Genomic DNA, 12,636 nt, shown 5'->3' with positions numbered 1-12,636 from the left:
TTTTCAATAGCCGGAGTAGCGATTAGTGAATATTAGTAACAATTTATATTACCCACAAGCTACCAGGTCAATTCGGTCACATGTAATGTGTAAAAAAAGTTGGATGTTTTAGCGCAATTACTGAACATTGAAAAGAAGACAATCAGAACTGTTTTTGAGTTTAACTCAAGATTCATTCTATGACTTAAGCTTTTTTCCATTGCTACGAATCTATCGAGAGGAGTCTGAATACTAATACCTTAAAACCATTGTTTATGAGATCTGCTGTTCCTGTTCAATACATTGGCTCAAATGATAATACGAATACTGGTACATTGACTGCTTATTTTCGCTTCACTGTAACATAAGTATTGCACTCTTTGCACATTGATTCTCTGGTCTCTCATCGCGATTCGTTGATTGTAGGGTGAGTATTCGGCAAAATGATGTTGTTGCTTGACTAATTGATGCGAATGCCTTACACACTTCGAAAAAACCATGTGATTTTACATCTTATAAGATGTACATAAATGGAGCGTCGCATTTCACGTAAATATACGCTCAAGAACATGTACACGAAATTCAATGAAATAAAAGAAAAATACTGACAGTGAAAGCGGCGACTTGATCCGAGAATCATTGGATCGCAAAGTACGTCCATTAATCGACTGAGCCATGAAAGCACGCATCAGCTTCTTTTACACATAAATTGCACTTGCTAGCTGAATAGAAATAACATTCATGCTGCATTAAGTCATTACAAATATAATTTTTCCGTCATTTGACAAATTAAGTCTTAATGAATTGCATCATATGTGGGATTAAATCACCTGTAAAATTCAAAATTTGTGTGTGTGAGTATATTTAAATGAATTCATTGTTCATTATCAAGATAAAGAACAGTATATTGAATGCCATTGTCATTTGAATTTTTTAGCGTCCAGCAATCTATCATTCTATTGCTATATTTCTAATAAAATATTGATTTGACACGCTACGTAACATCGATTCAATTCGACTTTGTTATGGTATTAGACTAGCGGTGAGAGAGAAGAGAAGTAAAAATAGAATTTTCCTCCTGGTAATCTAAAACGATTTAACATTCGAGTTGCTATTGTGTATGCAAATGCGGGTCAGATAGTATATATATATATATATATATATATATATATATATATATATATATATATATATATATATATATATATATATATATATATATATATATATATATATATATATATATATATATATATATATATATATATATATATATAGAGAGAGAGAGAGAGAGAGAGAGAGAGAGAGATCATTCTTTTTAATCGCATCACGTAAGAACGGATGGACGGACTTAGATGATTCTTTTGACAGTACCAGCCTAGATGACGTGTGGAATCCGGTGGAAAAAATGAGCCTAGAATAGTTCCTGATTTAATGTCGTAAAAGGCGACAATTGCAGAAGTTACTTTTTCCTTTCAGTTATGAGTTGTTTTTCAATGTTTCACATCTGCTTAATCCATTTTACTAAATTATCTCTTCATTCAACTCCATTCAATTTATCAATTTCCGGTTATCTTTTTAGAGAGCATGTTTTTTTCTTCCATGTCAGTGCATGTCTTTCAAGATTATAAATTGAATGATGAAAATCAACTATTGTGCAAATCCATTAATATTACAAAGTTAATAACAGAGATAACGTATATCGGCATATTTCATAAATAGTAAAAAATACTTGTTTGTTTGATAAACTAATAATTTTTTCTCGGTGGCTGGCTGCCCAGATCAACCAATATAACCATTTAATAATTTTAATGAATAATTAAAATAATTAAGCGGAAATAATAAACAATCATTTTTTTGTCTAAATACTATTCACTCGTATATTTTGTAGCCGATTATTCCATTTAGAAAAAATAGGGAAGTTTTTATTCGTTACGCGATAGTATTTCAAATTGTTCTTTAGTTTTAACGAATAAGAACTGTGAATCACGACTTCCCGGGACTCAGTGAGTGAGTTTAGTGATGCATCGGAGCATCTTGAACCGAAACATACTAACTCGCGCGCGAATACTACCATTACTAAAATTTATACTAACAAATATCCTTCTCCCGTGATACTTGTGGAGTGCGCAGTAATATATACGGCTTCTAGTAACAACAAGCGTTGGACTAACATACCTTTCCATTCCTTAGACGATCTACGTTCGGGCCTGGCCGGTGCCGGTACTGATCAATGAATTCTAGGATTACCAGAAGATCTACATTGAAGGATGATTTACCAGTCCCAGGTCGGATCAACTGGAAATTTCCTGTACAATTTCAGCTAATCCCGATCAGTAATGGAGTAGCAACCAGGGGTGGTCGGTCAAGCTCAGGCTCAAACTTGATATATATATGTATGATAATTGAACTAAAACTGACGGTAAATAATACGGTAAAGTACTATAATTTGCGAATTACTTGAAGCTCAAATCGTTTTGTCTGTGTTAAGCGAATGATTTGTATCATGCATTTTTTCAAAGCGCCTCTGCCGGAGCAGTTCTCACCTAATTGTCTGACAAACTATACTGAATTGTTGGTCTAAGGATCTAAAACAAGTTTGCCGAAGATTGTGTGGCTCTATCTATCGACCAAAGCGAGATAATCGTTCACAGCCCCAATCTGTCGAAATCCCTGGATCCCGTTTATCGCGGTTTTCCGGTAATAACGAATCCGGCAACAACGAATACCGGCAAAACCGAATCCGCGATGTACGAGACCCTACTGTACTACTATACTATACTGAACACACCGCACACATACAAAAGCAACTATCCAGCGAGTGAATGGAAGTGACTTTCATTCACTCACTACTCAAACACCTTCACCAGCCTACGAAAAATGCTCGCTCACAGCCTGGGGTTAACTGAAGCAGAAATGTATCCGGGTATATATTTATAGATATAGATAGTCCATACTTCGCAAATAGGACAAGAGAATGACATCATTTACGCACATCAAACATAGACTAATTCAAACCAATTTTTCAATGGCATGCCATTGAAATGCCTAAACGACGTTACCTCATAAGTTTAAGCTAAATGTTTCCGAATCGATAGATTGTTAAATTACATAAATTCATCAATAAATGACTGAGTTATAAGAGTTCAAAATTATGACTGGAAAAGGTTACGCGATTAGTTTTACATTGTTTAAATTGACACCCAACTTCGTATAGCAAAATAACAATAACCAACTTCTTTGTGTATTAAATTTTCGGTGCGCCATCAGTAGCTCATATTTCTTAGAAGCGTGAGTGCGTATATTCTATGGGTTAAAAAATAAGAAACTTTCGCATATCATATAGTTCCGTAGTGGGGATTCGACTACCGGTTCCAGAATTACAGTGTATTGAGTGTGTAAACCTTCAATTTGAAGAGTGTTTTTTTACAAGTGACAATTTAAAAAGGAGCAAATACTTTGAAACTATTCAGTAAGCTCTTCTAGTTTGGAAATTTTGTTGGTGTTCCGTTTGATAAATACCAAAACTGCATAAACTTCCGCAGGAACAAAAACACGGTAACACATATACAAGGCTTTCTCGATGTTCATTTAAATAGCACCACAATCCACAAAGCTTGCGATGATGCGAAATATTTTGAATAATCCCGGCAAAGATAATGAACGAATAGTATGAAAATGAATGGTCCGTAGCTGGTCCCTTGTTTCAACTCGTAAAACACAGTAAAAGTCTTCTTAACGTTCATCAAAACTACTCTAATTTGTAAGTCATGTTAGTTGATAGCCATACAAACTTACCTTTTTGAAGAACTTCGGATAATCGATTAATAGTGAAACGCTTGTGTTTGATCTCCTTAACGAACTATTTTTCTCATTTTATTTCTCAAATGTCAAATTGAATAAATTCCTTAGTACATATTATATATCTGTTGTTTACATTTCCATAGCGTCCATTCCTTTTACTGGCATTGCAATTTACATTGCAACTATAGTGATTTGCACCTATTTTAAACGTCGTATGAAATATTACAGCATCTTTGACAGAAAACCTTTGTTGGTTAGTTTTTCTTACGTTGTTGTATGGCTGCTTATTCCTTAGCATTACTTCCACGTTCGAGAAGTTTCCTAGAATTTCTATACAGCTAACATTAATGGCATAGCAGTTCGCATACTTCATTTGAGCAAATATGCTACTACAGTTTATATTTCCTAAAATAAGATACAGGGAAATGGTCCTTGAAGCTTTTTAAAATAAGATGAATCGGGCTTCAAAAAATATTTAATTTACTTGCTATGGGGTAATCTAGTTTTTCAAGAAATCTTTCAGATTAATTTTCTTTTTCAAATAGATTGCTAAGCATGCATACGATCCATTTAAGTTCGTCAGCATGACGAAATTTCATATGTTTGTCTCTAAACAATTGTTGCTTTTCTAATACACTGGTTAAAGTTAAGTATCTCATGGTGGGAGAAATTTACAGTAGTATATTGGGCACAAATTTTACACGCGTCATTGAAATCATGCCTTCCAATGACTGTTTTTTACTCTTTTTTTGCAAACAAATGTAACTTTTGGAAACTCAGTTTCAAATTTCTATGGGGCTATTATATAATAACATTTTTAGTTTTCACCCAATGGCAAAATTTTAAGTTTTTCGATAGTATTTCTAAGCCACAATGAGTTCGTTTTTAAGTTTATGATTTATTTCTAATGTTTGTTTTCATTTCGGGGGATGATTATTCAATGATATTTTCAAATATTTCTCTGAATCAAACAAATCCTTATAAGGACACTGTAGAAATAATTATGTTTAAACAAGACGCAAAGAATGAGGGATGTTATACCCTCAATTCTGTTTTTACACGAAATATTGTGCATGATTTCATGATATTTTCCATGCAATGACCTCTCAAATTTTTAATCAATAGGCATAATTGTTAATCAACATAGCAAACATGAACCCTGTTTGTTTTGACGTTCTACTCACAATCTTAGGCAAACAGCCAATATTGAAAAACGAAAACGTAGTTTTCTCCTCTATCGCTGGATGAATTTTCGTAAAAAACATAATTTTATTTTGAAGAATGTACTAAATGAACTGGTACTTGTTTCTTTTTTTGAATTTCCGTTCAACGACAGTGGAGAAAACTGCTTTTGCGTCTTAAAACTATTGCTGTTTTCCTATGATTGTAAATCGGCCTTTAAGGCCAAGTATCCTTCGTGTGGAAATAGATTTGAGTTTTTGAATGAATTGTTAGTATACTCAATGCACCACACTTTTTTTATTTTAACACTGTATCGAAGCAATTGACGAGTGGAATTAGTTTTTGCTATCTAGTTCTATTCATTCTGTGATCAATTGCTATAGTTTAACTCAAGTTTTGTCTGCATCCGTTTACTCTGTTAGTTTTTGTTTATTGAATTGCTTTCATTGATCAGTTCTCCTACCTCAATCATTAGTGTATTTATTCTGTATCATGTGATGATATCAATATTGAGCGAATAAATCAGTTAGTGCTAGTATATTTTGTGTAAGTACGGATAGATACAGCACTGAAATATATACTACTATCTTCATAACCGACTATTGATTTTCAGCAATGTAGAACACACTTTTCCATTACATTCCTAAACTAAGTTGAAGCTTTTCTTAATATATCGATCAAGTTGTATATGGAATTCCCATGATCAATAAGTTTTCAACCCAACAGGTACCAAAATGCTTTTAATGAAGTCTTTAAAATTGTTTGAATGTATCATACAAATATGCAGATCAATTTAGGAGAACAAAAAGATTGCTTCACCATAGCTTGGAAAAATAATTTGAGAGATATTTCTAGAATTTGAAATCTCAAAATTTACTACATGAGATGAGTTGCGTTGCGTTCGAGCAGACCTACTCTATATATGTAGTTTTATTATGTTGAACCGTGCAATCAACAGGTTCTAACAAAGAACATGTACAAAACTGTGATTTACATAGTATAGCTTCACTACTCATTTGACATTGAATGATATTTCAAACGAATCCTTAAGCTATCCAATCGTAGGAATCATGATAGAAAAAACTAATCTAAAGGATTAATGGAAGATTCATTTCAGTTTTGCTTTTTAACTATTGCTAAGGTGTCCTTACAATTTCTTCGTAACAATGCGTGCTTTATTAAATTGCCTCATGGTAATACTGTTGCGACTGTTCCGAACGCGACCACTAAATGTCAATTTTCTATGATGATAAACTTCAAACATTGTTTCGAAGTATGATATGAAATAATTTTTGTTGCGGTTTCGCCTGCAATAAATCATGAGTTTTCATTGATTTGGAATGATGTTTGCCTGATAGTAGTTACTTCGTTGGTTGTTTTTCCAAGTTTCAATTTGAAATCCAAACGAAATAAGGAGCTCCTGTTATTATCACTATTATAACGTTTAAAATCAAGAATCGAGAATGGTTATCAGTACAATAGATTTTCCAAATCATAATATATGAAACTCGATGAAATTAAACAGTTTTTTGGGTAAAAGGGACAAATTTTAGACTGTTGATAAAGGGTGTAGCCGAGTTTGCAAATAAAAACTGCCCAAAAACAGAAAAAATTGATATGCATTGTTTGAAAGGGTTTATATTGGAGATGATTTTCCCAAATTGTTAACCTTTTAACTGCCATGATGGTGGATTTAGGGTGGTTCTTATGATTTTCATTTCATTTAAATTTTTCAAATATCTCTTTAACGAAAAAAATGAAAAAAATCAGGAATATTTTAGGAACTTTGGGAAACCTTTCTGATTTTTTTAAAAATTTTTCAAAATGTATTTCATGTGAAAAAAATGTTCAAAATTTTCGAATTATTTTATTCGCACTTACAATTTTTGCACCACTCTAGATTTTACATCAAAAATAAATCATTTATGAGTACAGTAAACTGCATTTTTTCAGATTTTTCAGAAATGTAGACGGGTATAATATCAGACTTTCAAAAAAATAAATCATTCCATCAAATTGTCATCATCCGATGGAGACGCATGGTATTTAGTTCTAACATCATATATCATATGCCCATAGAACTAAATACCTTCCTTACGAAACACAACCGCCCGCTGACAACATGTTCACTAATGCGTTCAAACGAACTGTTTTCCTACATAATTACTAGCTAAATCGAGACAGACGTACGGGCGTGTGTAAATAATTTTAGGGGTGAAATTCTTTTTTAAACTCTGAACTCAAGTTGTAGATGGAAACGCATGGTATTTAGTTCTAAGGACATGTGATATATGATTGTAGAACTAAATATCATGCATCTCCAACGGATGAAGACAATTTAATGGAGATGCATGGTATTTCGAATGATTTATTTCATAAAGTCTGATCTTATACCCGTGCACATTTTTGAAAAATCTGAAAAAATATAGCGTAATGTACTCATAAATGATTTATTTTTTATGTAAAATCTAGAGTGGTGCCAAAATTGCAAGTGCGATTAAAAAAAATCGAAAATTTTGAATCTTTTTTTCACATGAAAAACCTTTTTAAAAATTCTGAAAAAATCAGAAAGGTTTCCCATTATTCCTAAAATATTCCAGAATTTTTTCAATATTTTTGCTAAAGAGATTTTTGAATAAAATGAAAATCAGAAGAACCACTTTAACTCCACTAATATGACAGTTGAAGGGTTGAAATTTTGGGAAAATCATCGCCAATATAAACCCTTTCAAACAGCGTATATCAATTTTTTTCTGTTTGGGAGGCAGTTTTTATACGCAAACCCAGCTACACCCTTTTCACGTAAAAAAATAATATGAAAATATTTAGAAGATTTTAGTTTAAATACAGTCCGATCTATTGTGAGATTAGTGAAAAGTTTGTTTCGAAAATGTGAGCAATAGAATTTTTCTCTGGTGATAAATACATTCCACATAGAATCTCAATTTGTTCAGCACATTAACCGCAGTCGAATTGCGGGTATCTTTTTGTTAAAAGTCTTCCGAACGAATACATTATTTGCTTGTTTAGGAGAATTAGAGAAACATTTTGCTCCCATGCACATAATTGAAGAATCGTTTTGTTGTAATATGATATACCATTAAGTATGTAGCCTTTTTTTTTTTCTTTCAAGGTACTTTGAGCGGAGTTATATTCCTTCCGCTTTGGATTCAATTACATATAAGTTGTTCTGGGGTTTCCTGGGATTCAAGTAACATTTTAAAAATATCTTACATACTAATCTGTGTTTCTCATTAAGTGTAGTATTGATCACAATTTTTATTGTTTTTCATTCTTACCTTGTGTCAGTAACTTTCTCGCAATAACGTAAGAGTGTAGCCTCATAACTAAAGAAGAACTATGTACAACAGCTTTACTCGTTCAATTAGTTGTGCATTTAAAATGACAAAAGTGTTGTTTCATAATATTGTTGAATGTGTGACATTTCAGAATTTTGTAATTATTTCCGAAACAAAACTCCAATACTCAGATAAACATGATTGAAATTAACAGTTTACAATGATTACTGGTATTTTTGCATTTAGGTATTGTTACTGAAATCTTCTTTCCCTTAAAATTAATTCACGTCTCCCATAAGTTACTTCCTGACTATGCTAATTTGAAATACTTTTTGTTCTCTCCCATTTGATTTTCTTTTCGTAATCTTAAACATCATATTGGCTGCTTGGATGTTTCTTCTTTTTTTAATAATCGTAGGCTATTAGCTACTTACAAGCTATATCACTTATTAAAATACTCTGACTGAGTTAATATATTCGAACCAAATAGGCTGATCTTTTAGTACAACTAATAAAAATGTCGTTTTGAATTAAGCTAGTCTGTTTCTTGTTTGCATCTACTCTTGTTGTTGTCACTTTCAATAATATCAAACTGTTGCTTACACTTGTCATTAAAATTATATCTTTTTTATCGAGGCTGATTTTGTAGGTCGATAACATTGAAGTACAGCGATATGCTGGGTAGATACGGTATCTAAAATAGAAATCATGTACTCTTTTTTTTACTCCATTTACATTTGGAACCATCTGGCATAGTAACAAGTTCTTGTTGTTTATCTTAGTCTAAAGACACGTCGAATAGAGTTTGTTTTTTTCTTGTTTTTTTAATGTTGAACTCTATTTGTATTTTTTTACGCTATATACAAACAACTGCTACTGAAATTCAAAATAACGTCCAAACTGAATGAAAACATAACAATCTCTGGAATAAACATATGGCTTTGTACATACATAAAAATTAGGATTAACATTTACGCAATAGCTGAGCTTGATTGGTATATAATCTTATTTCTTGCTTTGCATTATTTTTTTTGTTCACACAGAATCTAATTTTATTGTTGTAGTCGTATGCTATTTCTAATATCTAGAAATCTACAACTTCCATGCTGAACGGTTTTTTCCGACCTGGACTGACGGACAATGGATTGGCCGTCAGGTGGTGTTGATTTTTAAACTGAAATTTATGTTGAGAGTTGGCGGTGGAATTCCCCTTCATGATCGAATTCCCGGAATGCTTCGTTAGCATTTTGCCCATGGTTGGCGGTTCATCTTCGTCGTCGCTGTCACTACGTAGGTTCACCGGTCCACCCAGGGCGGGCCCGCTAAAATCATCGTCATCATCATCCTGCAGGAGCAAGATTGAGAAATGTATTAGAACGGCGAAAAACGAAAATATTGTGCAAAGTGCATTTTGCCATATGTAGAAAGTAATGACTGAGTCAAAGACCACAGAGTACAGTGGTTTCCCAAACGATAGAAAAATTGAATTGAAAAACTGAAACGTAACGATAGGTAAAGGGACACTAGGTAAACTTGTTTCTACTACATAATTACCATAAACATAACTTTACATGGAAGATATCTCGATTCAAGGCTTACAGTATAATGTATTTTAGCTGGGGTATAAAAGTGGATAGTATACTGAAATAATCGCACGATAGAAATGAATACGCTAATAAACTACTACATGCTAAACTTATAATGAACTGAGAACCAATTTAAACTTAATCCTTCATTATGCTGTCATGTTGAATCAAATGATAATGAGAACATTTGGAAGGATCAATCAAGTTACAACTGCATATATTTTAATTTATAGTTATATGCAGCGTTTTTCTTATAAAAAAAAACGATGTTCCACGAACTTTTCTATGAAACAATTCGAATGAGTCAATTTGCTACTTCTAAAGAAGTAAAAACGTATTTTTCAGAACTAGAAGCCACTCCAAGGGGGTAGCGTTCTAGGGTTAAGAAATAAACAATATTCGCATAATTCACCTACCGACTAGTTGGATATTGAAACCAAATCTATCGATCAAATATTTTTTTATATTCAGTTTTTAAATAGTTACTTCTACATTATTTGAAAACGTTTTGACGAAAAACCATTGAATAAAGACAGAAGATAGTGAAAAAAGTGTAAATCCAACGGTTGAACTATTAGTTATATAATGCTTATAGACAAAATCACTTATCATATACATAATGCAAATAAGATCTCTTCTACTGTTTGAGGCTAGGAATGTAACTAACATGCTAGACGAACTTAAAACTTTTCTTGAGACTATTCCGAAGAAAAGAAATATTTTTAGCGCAGGGTTGAATTAGCGTGATTTAAATAAATTCGTCGTTGATTGTTGTTTTAATGTCGTGGATTTTTTTTGGTAACACTGAGACCATACGCTATATGGTACGATATCCTTTATGAAATATAGAGTAAATATATATGAAAATAGAAACAGTTCTGAAAGAGTTTAGTAATTTATTTGCTGTTTGAAGAGCTTGTCGAAATATGACAAACGAATAGTTCATTTTAGGCATTGTTAACTGGTTAAATTTCAATAAATTTCAACACATTTTCCCGCAAAAACTCCTTATTACAATATTATGAAAAAAAACAACACATGGGAAAAATGGGAACTTTTTCTCCAATGCTAAATTCTTCGTTGGCATTTAGCTCGAAACGAACTTTTTTGAATATTTTTTATTTATCTTCAGTTTTTATTTGCTCATATTTTCGGATTTGTAAGAACGTCTAACTTGGCTTTTAAAAGGCTTCAGAAAATCAAAAATTCAATCAGAAAAACTTTTAAAATAAGTGCAAAAAATTACAGTTGTAAGTTTTCCTGATTTGGAAACAACTAAATTTAAGAGCATAAACTTTTAAAATGACAGCGATAATACTTTTGAACAACTAAGCAACACTGAATCGGTACAGTGTATATTTACACAAAAGTGACTAAATGCATTTCAGCGTTCATTTCGGTTGTTATTGTTTTGATGTGAACATGGTGCACCATGCTGATATCGCTTCTCGGGATATTACTGATGGGATTGGATGATTACTCTCTGTAGCTTTGTAATTTCTTGTAGTTTTAATAAAGATTGATACGCAGAGAGCTTTTGTATTATTATGAGCACAGTATCATTCTTATAAAAACATGCTCCTAATAGAACAGAATAGCACTTTACGCTCAATGCATAATCATTTTCGAAATAAAAGTTTTCCAGTTCTTAAATTGATAATTTTTACTTTGCAAAAAGAACAAGCGAAAGCTCTCAAATTTACCAACGTTTTTGTTTTGTGTTTAGAGGAACGCACTGGATAATTATTGCTTCATGTTACATGCTCTGAATACACAATGTTTTATGAAATTCTTACCAACGGTGTAAGGTTTCTCTCACACACAAAACTTGTTTTGGAGAGCTTTGCAATGTGAAAAAATTTGTGTAGGGAAGATCGGGGCGAGGGTGAAAATTGCCACTCGCAATAATTCGAACACTAAATCAGCTGTTTTTCAAAGAAGGACGTATCTTACAAAAGTAAACAAATCGAGGTTCTCTCTCCTACCAAAAAATGCTTCAAAATCCTACAATGTTGTCTAAAAATTCGTATTCTACAAAAATCCCAATCTTAGTAATACAAAGAACTATAAAAGGCGAAACTGTCATTCCATCTGTTTACGCAAGTTTCGCCTTCCGTGTTCCATGCCAACAAACAGGGCGATACTTCAATTGCTAGTAAGGAAGGGCGAAACTATTTATTTTCTTTATTTTAGATGGTTACCGAACCTTTTATTACTGGAAATAGTAAAAGAGACAATAAAACTACTCACAGATTTGTCTTAGTAGCGAAAACCAGCCAATTTCATGAAAAATGCGCAAGGGCGTATCTTTATAATTCACACAGCAAGTATAAAAGTAAACAAATCGAAAAAGGGCGAAACTCTTTTTATGTTGATTTATTCAGTGGATATAGAAGGAAAGTGGTAACATTTGCGTGCCTTTTGAAGATAAACTAACAATTCATCGACTAATCATAAATTGATCAGAGAATATACGATAATTTCTAAACACGATTTGAAACCAAAGTCGAAACATTCATCGATGATTTTCTCCATTTGCTGTCAATGTTAGATTCGCCGTTCTTTTAAAAACAGCTGAAATATCACATCATATCGGCAAAGCTCTCTATTTATGGGCCCGATCATTAGCCACAATTGGTTTATGTTCATTTGACAGGCCGTCTACACAGAAGAGCCTCAGTAGTCGGTGAGTGCAAAAGTGTCGATTATTTCATCAAAAGTAAAATTTTCTAGTTTCAGAATTTTTGGGTTGTATTATATATCCTCAGAGACAAATCATATTCGGT

The 12,636-nt window shown here is 32.5% G+C and overlaps 1 protein-coding gene across 16 annotated transcripts in view; it reads right to left on the bottom strand.

Annotated features, from left to right (window-relative positions):
- Positions 1–3,818: 3,818 nt before the first annotated feature.
- LOC131438336 (sodium-dependent neutral amino acid transporter B(0)AT3) overlaps positions 3,819–12,636 on the bottom strand; it is an 81,005-nt gene continuing 72,187 nt past the window's right edge. For 15 of the 16 annotated variants that reach the window (XM_058608274.1, XM_058608280.1, XM_058608273.1 and 12 more), the window contains one exon: positions 3,819–9,609. In XM_058608274.1, the coding sequence (XP_058464257.1) occupies positions 9,349–9,609 (261 nt within the window). In that variant the 3' untranslated portion in view covers positions 3,819–9,348. The remainder of the gene's footprint in view (positions 9,610–12,636) is intronic. The other variant, XR_009230925.1, reaches the window with a different exon arrangement.

This window comes from Malaya genurostris, chromosome 3 (assembly GCF_030247185.1).
Source record: "Malaya genurostris strain Urasoe2022 chromosome 3, Malgen_1.1, whole genome shotgun sequence".
Taxonomy (NCBI): Eukaryota; Metazoa; Arthropoda; class Insecta; order Diptera; family Culicidae; genus Malaya; species Malaya genurostris.
The sequence above is the reverse complement of the archived record's forward strand: the minus strand, read 5'-3'. Positions and strand labels throughout refer to the sequence as shown.